The 20,928-nt window shown below is 43.8% G+C and overlaps 1 protein-coding gene across 1 annotated transcript in view; it reads right to left on the minus strand.

Moving 5' to 3' along the window:
* Positions 1 to 20,928, minus strand: part of unc5a (unc-5 netrin receptor A) — a 250,888-nt gene that overhangs the window by 188,134 nt on the left and 41,826 nt on the right. The window contains exon 2 of the mRNA XM_078231465.1: positions 6,954 to 7,097. Within this exon, the coding sequence (XP_078087591.1) occupies positions 6,954 to 7,097 (144 nt within the window). The remainder of the gene's footprint in view (positions 1 to 6,953; positions 7,098 to 20,928) is intronic.

Here is a 20,928-nt window from a genome sequence, read left to right on the forward strand (position 1 = left end):
CTGTTTACATTATCCCCATCTGTCTCATGGCAGGACAAACTTGAATACAATAGGAGGGAGAGAGCACTGATGAGCAAAGTCATGTCCAAAGTAAAAATCCTCACTCTCTTCAAGGAGAAAGTGCTGGAGCTGACTGGAAAGGAGCAGGATCACACCTGCACTCAGCTCAAGGTAGGGGCAAGAGACAAAAATGAGAACCCTCAACACATGCAGCCATTGTGCTAGCCTCACGTGAGATATGTCTCTCCTATCCTTATGCCACCGCAATGCACTAATGCCATCTCCTTTCCATTGCAGGTAAATCAGTCCTGTCCATCCTCCAATAGAGAACTGGAGACCACAAAAGACAGCTGCACTGAGGAAGAATTCTCGAACCTTTGTATGGAAGAGGTGTCTCAGCTATCACCCGCACCCTCCACCAGCGCAGATACTCGCACATTGGTGGACATTATTAGTGGACAGGCTTTTGGATGAGCACCTCATTGCTGATGATACTGAATGGCGTGGCAGAGGCAGGGACGCACCAGGGATCTGGTACATGGCGATCTCCAAACTTCCCCCACAGTAGTGGATCTCATATGGTGTTGGTTACAATGAATGGAACAGTGCATTGGGCTGTAATTTCCAAGCTCCAATTTGCTGTATCTGAAGGTTACCCCAAACATGCACAAGGGAACGCTTCTCCCCAACCCGCCCTGCCAGGCCAGAGGTTCCCACATAAGGATTGCATGGCAATTGGCCGGGAAGTGCAAACCTCCAATGGGCAATTGCCCTGCACTGGGAGCCATCAGAAGTTTACAATTTAAATTGCATTTTCGGATGGCTCTGACTTTGTTACATCAATCATTACCCAGAAAATGTTAGAAGAGTTAAAACCAGTTCTAGTTTCAGGATAACTACTGTAAAGACCCACACTGAACACCAGTTAAGAAAGTAGGAACTAAGTGGCAACACTTTACAGAAGCTCTGTTCCATTTTTTGCAAGAGAAGTGTTATAATATGTAGCACATTACATAAAATATTACAGATCGCTCATGAACAAAATAAATTACATCTCTCTGCCTGTACCTTGCCTTCTGGTACGTTATCTACTATTTTCCTTTCTCTTTTTATGATTGTAATATACACTTCTCATTGTGGTATTGGTTTTCCTCTCTGCAGCTCCTTTTTGTTATTCCATTCTCACTCTTGCTGGAAGTGTCACCTCAGCATTTTATCTTCTTTATCGATCCTGCGATGTCTCTGAGTGCTTCTACATACATTTCATTAATGATCTACTCAGTTTCTATCTCCTACACTCCTAAACTGAGTTTATGCTGCAAAACATATTGGTTGGAAGGATCAGGCTCCGGAAAGGCCAGTAGGGACTGGCATAGCTGTGGTGGGGAGAAAGTAGGGGATTAGTGTCCATGTGAGAAACATATAAACAGAAATGGTCAGTTGTTTGAGAGAAAAAGGAAATGGAAGAATGTGAAATTGGAATATTCAGGTTCAGAAAACTGGAGTATTGCCTATGTATTGAAACTACTCTGGTAGATAGCTGAGCCTCTGTGAAAAATGAGGGAAGGACAGGACTATGGGAGTACACACAGAGTAGGGAAGCTGTCTGGTAGTACTAAAGGAGAGACCATAAGACCATAAGACATAGGAGCGGAAGTAAGGCCATTCGGCCCATCGAGTCCACTCCACCATTCAATCATGGTTGATTTCAACTCCATTTACCCGCTCTCTCCCCATAGCCCTTAATTCCTCGAGAAATCAAGAATTTATCAATTTCTGTCTTGAAGACGCTCAACGTCTCGGCCTCCACAGCCCTCTGTGGCAATGAATTCCACAGACCCACCACTCTCTGGCTGAAGAAATTTCTCCTCATCTCTGTTCTAAAGTGACTCCCTTTTATTCTAAGGCTGTGCCCCCGCGTCCTAGTCTCCCCTGTTAATGGAAACAACTTCCCTACGTCCATCCTATCTAAGCCGTTCATTATCTTGTAAGTTTCTATCAGATCTCCCCTCAACCTCCTAAACTCCAATGAATATAATCCCACGATCCTCAGACGTTCATCGTATGTCAGGCCTACCATTCCTGGGATCATCCGTGTGAATCTCCGCTGGACCCGCTCCAGTGCCAGTATGTCCTTCCTGAGGTGTGGGGCCCAAAATTGCTCACAATAGCCCTGTGGTATTATCGCTAGACTATTAATCCAGAAACTCAACTACTGTTCTGGGCATCTGGGTTCGAATCCCACCTGGCATTGAATTCAAAAATATCTGGATTTAAGAATCTATTGATGACCATGAAACTATTGTCAATTGTCGGAAAAACCCATCTGGTTCACTACTGCCATTCTTATCTGGTCTGGCCGACATGTGACTCCAGAGCCACAACAATGTGGTTGACTCTCAACTGCTCGCTGAAATGGCCTAGCAAGCCACTCAGTTCAAGGGCGACGAGGGATGGGCAATAAATCCAGGCTAGCCAGCGATGCCCATGTACCACGAATGAATAAAAAAAAATTAGATGAATAGGAGCACTCAAATAGAGTGGAGAGTAGGAACAATTAAAAAGTTGGATGTCTGGTAGATATGTGAGGGTACTAGTGTCTTTGGACAGTACGGGAAAGAGATTTCGCTCTTTGAGCATATGAAGGCACATCTAGTGCTGAGGTCTAGGTCCAACAGAGGTTATGAGGAAAGGTTAAGTTTATATCCACTTGAGTTTAGAAGAGTAAGAGGCAACTGGATTGAAACCTTGAAGGTCCTGATGAGTATTGACAGGGTGGATGTTAGAGGATGTTTCTTTTTGTCAGAGAATCTAGAACGAGGGATCACAGTTTAAAAATAAGGGGTCACCCATTTAAGACGGAGATAAGGAGAATTTCTTTCTTTCAGAGGCTCATGAGTCTCTGGAACTCTGTTCCTGAAAAGACAGTAGAACAATAATCTTTGGATATTTTCGAGGCAGAACTAGATGGATTCTTGGTTAACAAAGGAGTGAAAGATTATTGGGGATAGGCAGGAATGTGGTGTTGAGGTTACAATCAGATCAGCCATGATCTTATTGAATGGCAGAGCAGGCTTGAGTGGCTGAATGGCCTACTCATGCTCCTAATTCGTAATGACAGCAAAAGGGCTGAGGCTGGGCAAGTTGTGGGAATGGAATACATTTGGAAGCAATGCAGGGCATCATATACTCTGGGAAATGTCGTAACATGATGCTGATTAAATGCTGGTCCAGGTCCCAAGGTCAGGCCTGGAAGCAGCTAGGCCTCAGAATAGAGGGTAAGTGCCCATCAGAGATTTGCAGATTTACTGATACCTGGGAAAGGGCAAGGAATAGCATTTGGGATCAAGCAAGAGGTGATGGTAGGGAGCAGGGACCACAGAAAGGTACAGATGAAGATTATGTGTTTTAAATGGAGAATGGGCCAAAGAGGAGAGTATGTGATGGGGAGACAGTGGCATAGTCACTGCACTAGTAATTTAAACTAAAGGTTCAAATCCTACCACTACAGATGGTGAAATTTGAATTCAATAAAAATCTTGAATTAAAAAGCCTACTGATGACCATGAAACCATTGTCAATTGTTGTAAAAATCAATCTGGTTCACTAATGTTCGTTAGGGAGGAAATCTGCCATTGTTACCTGGTCATGTGACACCAGATCCACAGCAATTTGGTTGACTCTTAACTGCCCCTTCAAGGACAATTATGAATGGACAATAAATGTTGGTCCAGGTAATGGCTCCCATATCCCATGAACAAATAAAAACAAATGTGGTCTGCGCATCACATAATCTGAGAGGAAGAAAAGGACTCGGAGTGGTTAACTCTAGTTGAAGAACAAAGAAGCACCGTGGGCTAAATCAATACCTTTTAACCATAGTTTCTAATATATAATGTGGAGTGGCTTAAAAAAGCTTTGGTGGAATAAATAAATTCTAAGAAAGGATAAAAGTTCAAACCTTTGAGACTTCACTTGGAGAAAAATATATTGGATTGATTTCTGATGGAAATTTTATTGAACTTATGAACATCAGGGACAGCAGAAAGACTCAGTTGTTGGAGGTCACAACTTGGGCAGACATCCTGGTTTAAGGGTGACTTTGGATTACGGGGGTTGTGAGGGAAGCAGGTTTTCTCGGGAGGCGGGTGGGGGCTGGGAGAGGGAGCACTGGGCAGTAGAACTCCCTTGTCCAGCAGACCTAAGCCCATTAAATAGAAACTGAAGATGCGGTTAGATGAAACCACATATGCAAGTTTAAATTACAGACCTTGGTCCAGGTTTAGTACTAGGATTGTTGGAAAAATCCATCAATCTGCATTATCGTGTGTACATCAAAGAGATGCAAGTTCTGTAATCAAATGAAAATCTGCTGTATTGATTTGCCACTTTGTCTACTTTATACTTTGAATAAACTGGATTAAGGATTTATGACCTTAATGATCAAATGTTTATTATTTTGCTTTGCAAGGACTTGGAGAATATCAAAGAGTTTGGGTGAGATTTTCTAACCAGGGTTGCCCCAAGACCGGAAATTCCCACCCGAGCTCAACAGACCTTTGCATGGTCTGTGTCCTGCTCACTACGATTCCCGTGGCGGGCGGAATGGGAAATTTCCATCCTTTCTGTCAGTTCAGTGGGTCCATTAAAATAACAAACATTTTTTGTTTGATGCACATAAGTTCATACACCATTTTATAAGGAGCCAGAACTCATCTATTAATGTATGCTAAGCATGAGATAAATGTCTAGTGAAGCATTAAAAATATAGACCAAGAGTTTCCACTTTGGATGCAATCAGTGAACTAGAGACAGACTTTGGTCAAAAGTATTCTAATTTAACCTCAACTTTCATTTCAAACATATTTGAATATTGACAAATGTAATGTATTCTGTGGACTGGTACAATCAAGCAGTGTTTCAGAATCTAAAGGTTTGTCCTTAAATACTTGCATTGAAACATTTTTAAGACAGACGACCCGCTGCAGTCTGAGTAATACAGTGAAAGATTATTTTATCAGAGAGGTAAACATTTTTAATCAATGTCTTGTTCACCACTCGTGAGCAGCCCAATTTTAAATAACTGAAAATGCTTTTTAAAAAGCTAAGCTGAACAATTTCACCATTGCACAGATGACGGATGTAGTCAGATCATAAACATTTTTTGTAAAAAAAAGCTTCTAAAATGTGCACCTTAGTGTCCTTGTGCTGAATAGAATCAATTTAATTTTCCAAGCCCCGTGAAGGTCCACAAAACAGGTATAATTAGTGAAAAATCATTAGGGTGATTAACTTGATCTAGAGGCCCGGGCTGCTTTGTCGGTGGGGTTGGCCCCAAGGACTGTGTTTTTTAAAAATTCCTGGCCAAATTGCAGGAACTTGATTTGTGCCGAGGTAATTTGTGCTTGAAACTCCTCCATCTTTTGTTTTGCTTTGGCTGCTTTCAGGTTAATTGTGCTGAAAAACCAACACAATCTAGCGGAAAATCCTGTCCATAATACCTATTTGAACTTTGCTATGTATTCTTCTGTACACTTTCAAAGACAACTTGAAGAGAGCAAGCAACAATTTCCATTTAAATAACATGTTAGCATATGCACAGGAAATCCTGAAGTGCTTTGCACACAATAAAGTACTTTTAAAATTGCAAGTTGTTACCGCGGCAAATACTGCAGCTAATTTGCCTAAAGTTACATTCCACAAAGCTGCAAATTAGATGAATGGTGATAACCACTGAAGGAAGAATGTTGTTCAGTGGGCTAGAAAGAACTTCCTTGTAGTCAGATAATGGCATAAGATTATTTACAGTCATCTGAATAGGCAGTTGAGATCCTGGTTTAATATTTTATCCAATAAAATAAGTTTAATGGACTGGATTTTATGGTTGGAAATCAGACAGATTTCCCACACCACACTATCACCACCCCCCCTCCACCACCCCATCTCACCATATGTGCTTAAGTAAAATACGGTGTGATGATATTGTGCTGGCAATCCGACATCATCACACCAGTTTCCGATGTGGTGGTATGCGATCGGGCACAGAATCGAAAGCCCGCTGCCATTTTTGAACAACTGCGGGGCAGAACAATTGACCGCAATCTTATGTAACCCACTCCACTTTAGGTCAGGTGCAGATATGGGGAGAAAAAACATTAGGAATGTGTTCCACCAGGTATTAGGAGGTGGCACAAAGAAGCTTAAAGGTTTGTATGGATGCACGTAGCAGCAGAGTCTGCTGGTGAAGGTGGCAGCATTAGAATACTATTAGCTTTTATTCATTTGCTATTTGAAGGGTGTCGTAGCAAATAAGGAGAGAGTAGGGGGCCTTTACATTGTTGGCCACGGCTGACTTCAGTTCATAGCCTAACCCTTCTTGCACTAGATTCCAAACTGTCAATGTATCAATAAATGCATCCTTTCGCAACGACATTGTTGTGCCAATTGCATTGTTAAAGACAGGCGATGAGCATTGGCTCACCTCTATCAATGGGCACAGCTCGAACACCTGGGGCAAAAGGAAATAGAAAGAGTCTGTCTCTTTCTGCTGATCTGTTTGGAGAATAAATCTGCCTGAGGTGGAATGGAAGCTTCAGACTTATTCTTTCACCATGTGCAATTATTGGAGTTAAAACCAATTGGGCATGGAGGCCCCCCCCAACTCCTCCCACAACTCCCTCCCCCACCCTCCACAGCCCCCCTCTCACAAGGCCACTTTACAGCATTAATTAGCTGTCCAATACTTGATTCACCGCATTGAGGTGGTAGGCATGGGAGTGAGCCCACCACTCACTCCCAGTTCTGGCTCCATCACCTCATCAGCCCCATAAGTATGGCGTTAAAGTCCAAATCTAGAATATGTAATCAGGTTTTTCAAAAGCATAAATGCAAATTTACAAATATACTGAATATAAATATAAGTTGTTTCTATGAAGTAAAGTTTGGATACTCACATGCAATGCGAACAAAAGCCTTTCGACTTTTAGTAGTGCCTGTTGTGCTCCAGGCTACACACTGGCACCAGTATTCTTCTAAACCGAACAGCTTCTCTACTTGTTGCCGTGAAATATCAGTTCTAACTTGGAGCACCATGAGTCCTGTAGGCAGTAAGAATGTTGTTATTAAAATGGACACATCAGTTTTAACCTGTTTTACCAAGGAGCACGTGAGTCACAATAATGGGTGAAGCATTGTCCATCGACTGGAGAATTTTCTATATAAAATCAATAGTTTCATTTAAACCTGATAGTTTCATTTAAATCTTCACATATCATCATCATCAGCATATAGGTTTTATATATAATTAAGATTTTCCAAGTCAGGATTTAAAAAAAAACAATTGCTTTCAGCTTCTGGGTGGCATTGTGTCAAGCTGGCATCTATTTTCTCGCTCTAGTTGCTATGAGAACATGATCAAATTCCTCCCACAATAAGCTGCAGTCTTTGTGGTCATGTTGCTCCACCAAGGGCTTTTAGGTTGAAAATTCTGACCATTGATCCAACACTGATGAGGAGAAGGTGGTGAATTTACAAGACAGAATATTGTGCGACTTGGAGGGAATGATGCAGATGCTGGTATCCAACTCTGTTGCTCTGCTTTGTTGTTTTCAGCAGTTGAGGTTTCCTGGATGAGAGATTCTGTTGAAGGATGACTTTCAGGCTTTATGACAATTTTTGTACATAATTGTGATAAATATTCTGCTCCAGTTTTGTTTATTTATTGCATGACCTACTGATGCGGAAGCAAAGTGGGGAGCATGACTTTGTTCCTGGCAAGTTACAATAGTGTATTTAATCTTTAATAGGTTATAACAAATCACTGAACTGGAAAGCTGAATAACTTGAGTAATACTGGATATTAATTGGCTGTGCAAAGCTAAATGAATACTTAATGATCGAAAAATGGTTCAAGCCATGAAATGAATCAATGTTAACAATAAATTATCCTTTGGTATAAATAAATACCTGATACTCGTATTTTCAAATGAGTAGTTATTAAAATAAAAAGGAATAACAAAATTAAAAACACATACTTACTTTTTCTGCTTGGAAAGAGAATCAGCACATTTATATTACAATAGATCATAAAAACAAGTATAGATTTCCAAGCTTTCTATCTTCTGCTTGCTTGTGCTGATGGGCATGATCTTACGTCTTCAAACCGCAGGACTTTCGGCGAGGCGAGGCGGTACAATCTGGTAGGAGACGAAAAATGAGAAACGCGCCCGGTTTCTCACCTCCCCGATTGTACCGGCCCTGCTTGGCAGGTGTAATCGTCTTTGTGCCCTCGATTTCAATATTAATGCAATCATTAGCATGTCATTAGTGAGTCCGGAATGCTATCGTGCTTAACTGCTTGCCGGTCAAGGTTCTCACTGCTGAGAATCATAGAAAGTCTCTACCAGGCGAGGCCAGATGTGATGGCCTAGCCGGGAGAATCGGAGGCCATTGAAGCCACTGGGTGGTTGTGGGCAGGGCTGGGTAGATCATCACGGGGGATGATCGGTGGTTGGGCGGCAAGAGATCTCCCCGGGAGATTGTGGCACCTGTGCAATTGCACCCCAAGAGCTAAGCTGCTGGCTTCCCCAGCGAGCTGAGGCTCCACCCCGCCTCCTGCTGGCGAGAATCGCACCCTGGCACGTTTTTGCACTAAATGCCAAAAAATTGCAACTCGCAGCTCACCAAAAAAAACAACGCAATTCAATCCCGTTTTCTCATTCGTTCAACATTTAAATTTTTTTCCGTAAGATCATGCCCAATGTCTTAATTTTGGGTTGAAGAGAACTCTCCAGAAAATAACATCTCGAAAATCTCAGTTGTTGACCCTGTCACCATGTATACTCAATCTCCAGTTCCACAACATCCAACAGCCATTCTGTTGAACTGTGATGAGAAAAGCAAGACATTAGGGAACAACAACCTGTGAAAGGTTTCTGATCAATGCTATGTCAAAATGAAAAGGCATTATCAAGTTGCATATGCATTGATTAACTCACTGACCGTAGACCTATGTCTAGACTGTTTGAACAGAGGGTAAGCTAAATGTTTTGTGTTGTTTCTCCCTTATAAACAAAGTGATGGGACTTAATGCGGTCCCCAGGTTTCAGAATAATATGTTCTTGTTGTGTAAAAGTTCCTGAAATCAATCATCTTTCTACTCCATTCTAGTCTTCCTTTTGAGAACACTCTTAACAAGTGTCCAGAATAAGTTGATTTATTGCATTTTTGGAGCTGGAAGTATTTGTCATGACATTTAGATGACCTTCCCTCAACTCCGTCATGTATGCCAGGTCTGCTGAGCTAACAACATACAGTTTTGAAGTATGGGCAGAAGCCTTTCATAGCAACAGCATGACCCAAGTCTTTGCTCCCGGAATGGCTGCACAGAATGGGGAAGTTTTCCAACTTGTTAAACCCCCTTCAGGAAAAGCAGCCCCAAATTGCCAGATATTCATTTGTGGGGTGGGGGAGGGGAGGGGGGTGCTATGTGCTGGAGATGGACCCACTGACCCAGAAACAGTTTGGAGGCAGCCAGAGGGAATGCCAAGTGTAGTAGTAGACTGGTTAAAAGGCCCATCTGGATACTCGGGAACTTCATCCCAGTGGTAATAAAACAGTTAGGCCTGCTAGCCCTCACATCCCTGCCTCCACGCCTTGCCACATCCATGCCAGCACGTGACAACCCATGCCCGCACCCATACAAATAGCCCCTCTACCCATATCCTTAAAGCCCCATGCTAACCCATGGCCCCCACCCACTTCATTTTGTCCTTATATCTTCCATACCAACTCACCTGGTGTCCACCATGGGCAGATCTCAGGAGCCACATTGAGATTCAATAAAATAAACTTCTAAGAATCTATTACAGGCTTCACTATGAAAATAACTCATTGATAAAAGCACATTCAATACATTCAAATCCTCTCATGGACTAACTCCTTCTAAAAACAAACATTTGAATTCATAAGTCTACATCAAAGATAGCTAATTCCTTGAAGCTGTCAATCAAACTGTGAACTTACAGTCCCAACATCCACTGTGATAACAATGGGTTGTGAAAGCAATCAAGTAGTGATAATACCATAATGATAGCCCTTCGGCTTATGTCATAAAAACTCTATTGAAATTGCATGCACTGATTTCTTTTCAACCCAGAGCCACAAAGGTCTGTTTTTTTTCTCGAAATTTAAAGAGGGTGTTTAAATAACATGACAGTTTTAGAGACCTCATCCACCATTTATAGGCATTCCCATCGACTCTTAAAAATTGCAATGGCCTTAAACTTTCTGGACTTTCTATGACAGCTCAACAAGTTACGTAGTGGGCTAATGAAGAGCCATTGTCATCGAAGATTAAACATACAATATTTTATTGATGGGAGAATGAGAGAGCTTCGGAGGAAATGAAACCTTACCAATTTAGATGAGCTTAATTGTGAGGATGGTGTCAACCTTCGAGGATGCCAACCCCATACCAGGGAAGAGAGTTACTGCTCGAAGAATTACATCGTGCCTATCTAGGCATGTGAAAGATGAAAATGCTAATGAGAAGCTATGTTTAATGGTCCGACACCATGTGACCAGTGCCAGTTACAGCAGAAGTTACTTGTGAATGGCTAGGACGGCCATGGGTGAAAGCTCACATAGATTATAGAACATAGAACATAGAAAGCCACAGCACAAACAGGCCCTTCGGCCCACAAGTTGCGCCGATCACATCCCCACCTCTAGGCCTATCTATAGCCCTCAATCCCATTAAATCCCATGTACTCATCCAGAAGTCTCTTAAAAGACCCCAACGAGTTTGCCTCCACCACCACCGACGTCAGCCGATTCCACTCACCCACCACCCTCTGAGTGAAAAACTTACCCCTGACATCCCCCCTGTACCTACCCCCCAGCACCTTAAACCTGTGTCCTCTCGTAGCAACCATTTCAGCCCTTGGAAATAGCCTCTGAGAGTCCACCCTATCCAGACCCCTCAACATCTTGTAAACCTCTATCAGGTCACCTCTCATCCTTCGTCTCTCCAGGGAGAAGAGACCAAGCTCCCTCAACCTATCCTCATAAGGCATGCCCCCCAATCCAGGCAACATCCTTGTAAATCTCCTCTGCACCCTTTCAATGGCTTCAACATCTTTCCTGTAATGAGGTGACCAGAACTGCGCGCAGTACTCCAAGTGGGGTCTAACCAGGGTCCTATAAAGCTGCAGCATTATCTCCCGACTCCTAAACTCAATCCCTCGATTAATGAAGGCCAGTACGCCATACGCCTTCTTGACCGCATCCTCCACCTGCGAGGCCGATTTAAGAGTCCTATGGACCCGGACCCCAAGGTCCTTCTGATCCTCTACACTGCTAAGAATGGTACCCTTCATTTTATACTGCTGCTTCATCCCATTGGATCTGCCAAAATGGATCACTACACACTTATCCGGGTTGAAGTCCATCTGCCACTTCTCCGCCCAGTCTTGCATTCTATCTATGTCTCGCTGCAACTTCTGACATCCCTCCAAACTATCCACAACACCACCTACCTTGGTGTCGTCAGCAAACTTACCAACCCATCCCTCCACTTCCTCATCCAGGTCATTTATGAAAATGACAAACAGCAAGGGTCCCAGAACAGATCCCTGGGGCACTCCACTGGTCACTGACCTCCATGCAGAGAAAGACCCCTCCACAGCCACTCTCTGCCTTCTGCAGGCAAGCCAGTTCTGGATCCACAAGGCAACAGCCCCTTGGATCCCATGCCCTCTCACTTTCTCAAGAAGTCTTGCATGGGGGACCTTATCGAACGCTTTGCTGAAGTCCATATAGACCACATCCACCGCTCTTCCTTCGTCAATGTGCTTGGTCACATTTTCAAAGAACTCAACCAGGCTCGTAAGGCACGACCTGCCCCTGACAAAGCCGTGCTGACTACTTTTGATCATACTAAACTTCTCTAGATGATCATAAATCCTGTCTCTCAGGATCCTCTCCATCAACTTACCAACCACTGAGGTTAGACTCACCGGTCGGTAATTTCCCGGGCTGTCCCTGTTCCCTTTCTTGAATATAGGGACCACATCCGCAATCCTCCAATCCTCCGGAACCTCTCCCGTCTCCATCGACGATGCAAAGATCATCGCCAAAGGCTCCGCAATCTCCTCCCTCGCCTCCCACAGTAACCTGGGGTACATCCCATCCGGTCCCGGCGACTTACCAACCTTGATGCCATTCAATAGTTCCAACACATCCTCTTTCTTTATGTCCACATGCTCGATCCTTTCTGTCCTCCGCAATCCAGCAGTACAACCACCCAGATCCCTTTCCACCGTGAATACCGAGGTAAAGTATTCATTAAGCAGCTCCGCCATTTCTAACGGTTCCGCACAAACTTTTCCCCCTTCACCTTTTAAGGGTCCTATGCCTTCACATCTCATCCTTTTACTCTTGACATATTTGTAGAAAGCCTTGGGATTCTCCTTAATCTTACCCGCCAAGGTCTTCTCATGACCCCTTCTCGCTCTCCTAATTTCCTTCTTAAGCTCCTTCCTACATCGCGTATACTCCTCTAAATCCTTAACACCTCCTAGCTCTCTGAACCTTCTGTACATTATGTTGACCTATTTATGGCTGCGATGTTCCTTTTGCGAGTGGTCGCCCATTCAAAACAGATGGAGGTATTTGAAATGAAATCCGCAACTTCACATGCCACAGTTGAAAAACTGCGTAAGTGTTTTGCCACCCACAGCGTACCAGAAGTGCTTTTCTCGGCAACAGAACTGTGTTCACAAGTGCTGAATTCCAGAAATTGATGATATTTAATTGAATAAAGCATATCCGAACTGTACCGTACACATGTATATGCATGTATACACTTAATGACTATTGGCACTATTTTATAATGACTACTTGCATTTGCTTTTTTCTTTGTATCTTAGGAGCCACAAGTTCACTTTCCATTGTATTTGTACTTGTGCACTATACAGTGACAATAAAGTTGAATTGAAATGAATTGAAATTGAATCACCTCTCAACAAATGAAATGGCGGAGCGGGCAATTCAGACTTTCTCTACAGGAACGGCTCCAGCTGAGCTGCTGTTGGTTTGATGCTTAAGAACCAGGTTGAGTCTGGTTGTTTCAAATTTTACACGAAGGGTGAAGACAAGACAGAGTTGCTAGAAAAAGAAGTATGATTCATCAAAAGATGAGCAATCAAGTTTTTGTAAATAATTTTGGAAGGGGACCAAGTTAGGTCCCAGGAATTGTGGTGGCCAGAACAGGGCCGCTGTCCTATAAAGTGAAAGTGCAGGACAAGTTAGTGAAGAAACACATAGATCATTTGAGGAGGCAGGAGCCATCCCAAGAGCCAGTGCCTGATCCAATTGTGCCAACACATAGTGTTGTTGTTTGTCCAAGGAGTGAAGTGGCCAATCAGCCAATGGCAGACCAAAGAGCTGCCCCCAATGAGACTGAGCAAATAGTGGAAAGTGGTATGCTGGTATCAGGAGAGAGGCCTACTGAAGCAAGTCCAACCAAAACTACCTCTACTGTTGAACTTCCACCAGTTGAGACATGTTGCTCCCAGAGAAAGGAAGTCTCCTGCTAGACTGATCAACTGTGTTAAAAATGTTCATTTTTGTTAATGTTTTGATGTTATTAACGTACTGTGTAATAAGGGACTTAAAGGGGGAGGGCTATAGTAGCTGGCCCCTTTAAGGGGCATGCATCAGAAGGGTCATGTGACCTGACTGCCCAATGGGGAACAGGCATGGGGATCTCAGCGCAAAAAGCTGAGAATGAACATATTGATTACCGTACTCTGTATATTGCTGTAAATAGTAATAAACCCCTTGCTATTTGTTAGCTAACAAGTATCCCATAATTGGTCCACAATTTCAGGATATGTGTGAGAAGTACTTCTCCTCATTAATCCAGATCTAAAAATCTAGCTGCATGAATGATCCACATTGCGAAATCCCTAATTCTTAAATCTAGACAGATCAAGCAGGATCTACACATTGCAATGTTAGAGTGGCATCTTTAAGTGCAACTTAACCGTCACCGGCAGAGCTCATGTTCGGTTGCCAGTGTGTGCCAACTTACCTACTCTGCTGCAGTCCATCTCCAAATGCAACGAGACCTGGACAATATTCAGGCTTGGGCTGACAATTGGTAAATAACAGTTTGGGTACACAAGTGCCAGGCAATGACCCTCTCCAACAAGATTCTAACCATCGCTCCTTGACATTCAATGGCATTACCATCGGTGGATCCCACACTATCAACACCATTGACCAGATTAGACTAGCTATATAAATAACATGGCTACTAGAACAGGTTGGAGGCCATGAATCCTGTGGTGAGAAACTCTCCTCTTGACTCCCCAAAGTCTGTCCACCTCAACAAGGCACAAGTCAGGAGTCTAATGGAATACTCCCCACTTGTCATCGATGAGTGCAGCTCCAACAACACTGAAGAATCTTGACACCATCCAGGACAAAGCAGCCAACTTCATTGGCACCTTTTCCACAAACATTTACTCCCTCCAACACAGGCAAACAGTGCAACTGTGTGTACCATCTACAAGATGCACTGCAGGAATTCATCAAGGCTCCTTAGACAGCACTTGCCAGACCCCTATACCTAGAAGGACGAGGCCAGCAGACACATGGGAACACCACCACCTGCATGTTCCCCTCAAAGTCACTCACCATCCTGACTTGGAAAGATCCTCACTGTCGCTGGGTCAAAATCCTGGAACTATTTATTGTTTATTTATTTATTAGTCACAAGTAAGGCTTACATTAACACTGCAATGAAGTTACTGTGAAATTCCCTTAGTTGCCATAGTCCGGTGCCTGTTCGGGTCAGAGCGCCTAACCAGCACGTCTTTCAGAATGTGGGAGGAAACCGGAGCACCCGGAGGAAACCCACGCAGACACGGGGAGAACATGCAAACTCCACACAGACAGCGACCCAAGCCGGGAATCAAACCTAGGTCCCTGGCACTGTGAGGCAGCAGTGCTAACCACTGTGCCGCCCCCTCCCTCCCTCCCTTATGACACTGTACCAATATCACACGGACTACAACAGTTCAAGAAGGCATTTCACCACCACCATCTCAAAGGGAATTATGGATGGGCAACAAACGCTGGCCTAGCCAGTGGTGCCCACATCCCAAAAATGAATTTTTAAAAAACTATTATCCATTCTATTCTCTTAGGAATTAGAGATGAATTTTGAAAACTGCAAGAGAACATGATCAATTTGCACAATAATAATGCAGATACAGAACTGCCATGTTTGAAGTTAGTACAATCAGCTTGCATGCAGGATTCCATGTAAGTATGTGATACCAGTTGAGCCCAGTAAGAAGTTTAACAACACCAGGTTAAAGTCCAACAGGTTTATTTGGTAGCAAAAGCCACACAAGCTTTCGAGGCTCTAAGCCCCTTCTTCAGATGAGTGGGAATTCTGTTCACAAACAGAACTTATAAAGACACAGACTCAATATGTCTTGATGCTCTCTCCACTCCCATTGTTTTGTTTCTTAAAGACTGGATTAGTTGTAAGTATTCGCATTCCAACCATTATTCATGTAAATTGAGTCTGTGTCTTTATAAGTTCTGTTTGTGAACAGAATTCCCACTCACCTGAAGAAGGGGCTTAGAGCCTCGAAAGCTTGTGTGGCTTTTGCTACCAAATAAACCTGTTGGACTTTAACCTGGTGTTGTTAAACTTCTTACTGTGTTTACCCCAGTCCAACGCCGGCATCTCCACATCATGACTACCAGTTGAGGTCATAGTCATAGAGGTTTACAGCATGGAAACAGGCCCTTCGGCCCAACTTGTCCATGCTGCCCTTTTTTTTTAACAACTAAGATAGTCCCAATTGCCCATGCTTAGCCTATATCTCTTGAGAGCCATCTTACTCATGTAACTGTCTAAAAGCTTTTTAAAAGGCAAAATTGTACCTGCCTCTACAACTACCTCTGGCAGCTTATTCCACACACTCACCATCCTGTGTGTGAAAAAATTGCACCTCTGTACCCTTTTGTATTTCTCCCCTCTCACCTTAAACCTATGCCCTATAATTTTAGACTCCCCTACCTTTGGGAAAAGATATTGACTATCTACCTTGTCTATGCCCCTCATTATTTTATAGACCTCTATAAGGTCAACCCTCAGCCTCCTACGCTCCAGAGAAAACAGTCTATCCAGCCTCTCCTTATAACTCAAACCATCAAGTCCCAGCAGCATCCCAGTAAATTTTTTCTGCACTCTTTCTAGTTTAATAATATCCTTTCTATAATGGAGTGACCAGAACTGTACACAGTATTCCAAGTGTGTGGCCTTACCAATGTCTTGTATAACTTCAACAAGACGTCCCAACTCTTGTATTCAATGTTCTGACCAATGAAACCAAGCATGCCAAATGCCTTCTTCACCACTCTGTCCACCTGTGACTCCACATTCAAGGAGCTATGAACATGTACCCCTAGTTCTCTTTGTTCTGTAACTCTCCCCAATGCCCTACCATTAACTGAGTAAGTCCTGCCCTGGTTCAATCTACCAAAATGCATCACCTTGCATTCATCTAAATTAAACTCCATCTGCCATTCGTCAGCCCACTGGCCCAATTGATCAAGATACCATTGCAATCCAAGATAACCTTCTTCATTGTCCACTATGCCACCAATCTTGGTGTCATCTGCAAACTTACTAACCATGCCTCCTAAATTCTCATCCAAATCATTAATATGAATGACAAATAACAATGGACCCAACACCAATCCCTGAGGCACACCACTGGTCACAGGCCTCCAGTTTGAAAAACAACCCTCTACAACCACCATCTGTCTTTTGTCATCAAGCCAATTTTGTATCCATTTGGCTACCTCACCCTGGATCTCGTGAGATTTAACATTATGCCACAACCTACCATGCGGTACCTTGTCGAAGGCCTTGCTAAAGTCCATGTAGACAACATCAACTGCATTGCCCTCATCTACCTTCTTGGTCACTATTTCAAAAAAACTCAATCAAATTTGTGAGACATGATTTTCCACTCACAAACCAATGCTGACTGTCCCTAATCAGTCCTTGCCTCTCTAAATGCCTGTCGATCCTATCTCTTAGAATACCTTCCAACAACTTAAACACTACAGATGTGAGGCTCACCGGCCTGTAGTTCCCAGGCTTTTTAAACAAAGACACAACATTTGTCACCCTCCAATCTTCAGGCACCTCACCTGTGGCTGTCGATGATTTAAATATCTCTGCTAGGGGACCCGCAATTTCCTCCCGAGCCTCCCACAACGTCCTGGGGTACATTTCATCAGATCCCAATGATTTATCTACCTTGATGTGCTTTAAGACTTCCTGCACCTCCATCTCTGTAATATGTACACTCCTCAAGACATCACTATTTATTTCCCCAAGTTCCCTAACATACATGTCTTTCTCAACAGTAAATACTGATGAGAAATATTCATTTAGGATCTCACCCATCTCTTGTGGGTCCGTACATAGATGACCTTTTTGATCCTTAAAAGGCCCTACTCTCTCCCTTGTTACTCTTTTGCCCTTTGTGTATTTATAGAATCTCTTTGGATTCTCCTTTGCCTTATCTGCCAAAGCAATCTTGTGTTCCCTTTTTGCTCTCCTGATTTTTCTCTCAACTCTACTTCTACACCCTCTATACTCTTCAAGGGATCCACTTGATCCCAGCTGCCTTTGCATGTCATGTGCCTCCTTCTTTTTCTTGACCAGGGCCTCAACATCCCAAGTCATCCAGGGTTCCCTACTTCTACCAGCCTTACCCTTCACTCTAAGAGGAATGTGCTTACCCTGAATCCTGGTTAACACACTTTTGAAAGCCTCCCACTCCCTTTGCCTGCCAACAGAATCCTCCAATTAACTTTTGAAAGTTCCTGCCTGATACCATCAAAATTGGCCTTGCCCCAATTTAGAATTTTAACTTTTGGGCCAGACCTATCATTCTCCATAGCTATCTTAAAACTAATGGAATTATGGTTACTGGTCCCAAAGTGATCCCTCACTAACACTGGTAAGAATTTGTTTAGAACCAAGGCCCTATAAGGTAATTACACAAAATGGTGAGGTGTAACCGAGTTCACATCAGATTCAGTCCACCTCCTCCACCGCCCTACAGCCCTGCATCTGGGACAAGATCCCAAATACAACCAGGAACAGCAACCAAGAATGACAATCCCATGAATCACAGTGAGCAATTAAAGAACACTTCAGACAAGGTTACCATTAAAATATCTGGGTGTACTAGCAGCTTCCGCCAATGTTTTAGAGACACATAGATTCTCATCCTGGGTTCACAACCAGTCTCTCATCCATGTGGCACTGGCACTCCACTCTCCTACCGCTCAGTTTGGCACTGTTCTCGCCCAGAACCTGGCCATGGCAGTTTCACACTCCTGCCGCTGGGCCCTGGCAGTGGTGCTCCCCCACCACCAGGCCGTGGCACTTGTGCCCCCCGTGCAACTGGCAGGAAAGAAATCCTCTTCTATTGGTGTTCGCTGCTGCTCCAATCCCATTGAGCCTATCAATCCCGCAGGCTACCAGTTGGACAATCCTGCTTTAAAGGCACATTACAACATGCAAGCCAAGAATACAGGCTCCAACTTCCACCTCTGCTGCCTCAGATGAACATTAGGCATCTCCTGACATGGCATAGTGCCAAATATGGAAGTACACCAACGTGCAGGGATCACCAGCCGGATTGCTCTCACCTCAGCAGCAACTCTGATGACTGAGTCATGTGAACTAAACGGTTGATGGCTGTATCCCCAATGATATTCTCTACTTTGAGCTTCCTATTGGTACCAGATTAGCAGGTCACCCATGCTTACAATAACATGATGTCGATCAGAGAAACCTCAAGTTGACCGGGATTGGGCGGCACGGTGGCACAGTGGTTAGCATTGCTGCCTCACAGTGCCAGGGACCTGGGTTCAATTTCCGGCTTGGGTGACTGTCTGTGTGGAGTTTGCACATTCTCCCCTTGTATGCATGGATTTCGTCCGGGTGCTCCAGTTTCCTTCCACAGACCAAAGATGTATGAGTTAGTTGGATTGGCCATCCTAAATTACCCCTTAGTGTCAGGGGCACTAGCTGGGTAAATACATGGGGTTACGTGGACAGGGCCTGGGTGGGATTTTTGCCAGTGCAGACTCGATGGGCCGAATGGCCTCCTCTTGCACTGTGGGGACTCTATGGATTTTTAATCCATGGGAACTTCTTGCTGCTTGAAGACAAGCAGCTAGGAAAGGTGTGAAAAAAGCAGAGGATAAACTAAATGACCAGATGGCAGAAAAGAAAATCCATCAGAAGGGAAAAAAAATATCAGTCAACTTTGGGCCAACGCTATTTATTTACGTCTGCTGCCTAAGGGACTGCCACTCATGAATCGGCTTCTACAGCCAAAGCAGTATAACACTTCAATCCTGAAGCAACATAAACTCTGGGTTCTGTCTATCAAAGACTGTGACAGGCACAAGTTATCAAAGGTTATATTAACACAGTGACATTTCTATGATCATCCGATAAGTTCTTTTGTGCAGCTAAAAGTCCTTATTTTCCTTTGCCTATTCCTTCAATATGGTGACCATCTAAGCTATCGGCCAAATGCTATTGCTCCTGCGATGATAGCTGAGATGCCTGTGGCAGACAGCGTTTGGGTTTTGGTGTCCATAAGGACTGCACCAGCACCTTGCAGGATTTGAAGATGGTAACAAGCGGGGCTCTGACTGAGATGGAGGGGCGAGTGGGTGGTGGGGGGAGGGGGGGGGGCGGTGGTGGTGGTGGCAATAGATTAAATATGGGAGCATCTTGAGCAGGGCATCCATTTCCTTCATCTTCTCTCTTATGGTTTGTTTGTACTTCCCTAATAGCCATGAGGTGGGGAGAAATTTGCTGCACTGAAGTGTCGGCTGGCCAAGATGATGCTTTCCTCTATCTTATTTAAGAAGTGGAGATGCCGGCATTGGACTGGGGTGGGCACAGTAAAAAGTCTCACAACACCAGGTTAAAGTCCAACAGGCTTATTTGGAATCACGAGCTTTCGGTGCACTGCTATTTCATCAGATGAAGGAGCAGAGCTCCGAAAGCTCGTGATTCTAAATAAACCTGTTGGACTTTAACCTGGTGTTATAAGATTTCTTACTGTATCTTATTTGAAGTAGAAAACTTGGTGTGCAGGTCAATGTTCAGTGCAAGCATGTCTGTTTTGACTGATTTTCCAAGCAGGAGGGCACTCCTTCCATGAGCACAAAGGCCAGAGACACCATGGCACTCATGATTGAGATAGACTTTTCCAATCTCTCTTCAAGAGTGCACAGTGCCTCTGGATGTACTGACAGAACCTCACATTTTCTGATACTGCTAGAGAACTGCCCTCTCAGTGCATGGTCCCTGAGGTTCAGCATCTGTGGCGAGCCGAGAGAACATGGAGAGTCCTGTGCCTTTAGCCAGACATTCTCCACAGCTGTCCCTTTCACCAACACTTGCTCCTGCTCACTTGTGATGTGTATCTCGCCACGTGACAAGCTAGCTCACTCTCTTGGGAGACCACAGAGAGGCGTGTATGTGTGACCTGGTGCAGTCACCTAATGGGGCTTTCTCAACAATCTCAACCTCCTTTGAAGACTTTTCGGCCTTCTGCCGCTCCAGCTGCTACGGTTCATGACAAGGACAGGGTAGGGAGAAAGTTGAACGAAGAATCCCTGTTAAAAGATGAGCAGATTCCTAGAAAATTACACATGTTCACTCCTTCGGAATCCCGACCACATGTACCTTTTTATTCGCATTTTATGATGCATTTACCATCTGTTTCATTTCTTGGGAAGATATATGTTCACTTCATCAGCAATTAGCAACTTTCAAAACAGCATAATGAACAC

This window comes from Mustelus asterias, chromosome 16, assembly GCF_964213995.1.
Source record: "Mustelus asterias chromosome 16, sMusAst1.hap1.1, whole genome shotgun sequence".
Lineage (NCBI taxonomy): Eukaryota > Metazoa > Chordata > Chondrichthyes > Carcharhiniformes > Triakidae > Mustelus > Mustelus asterias.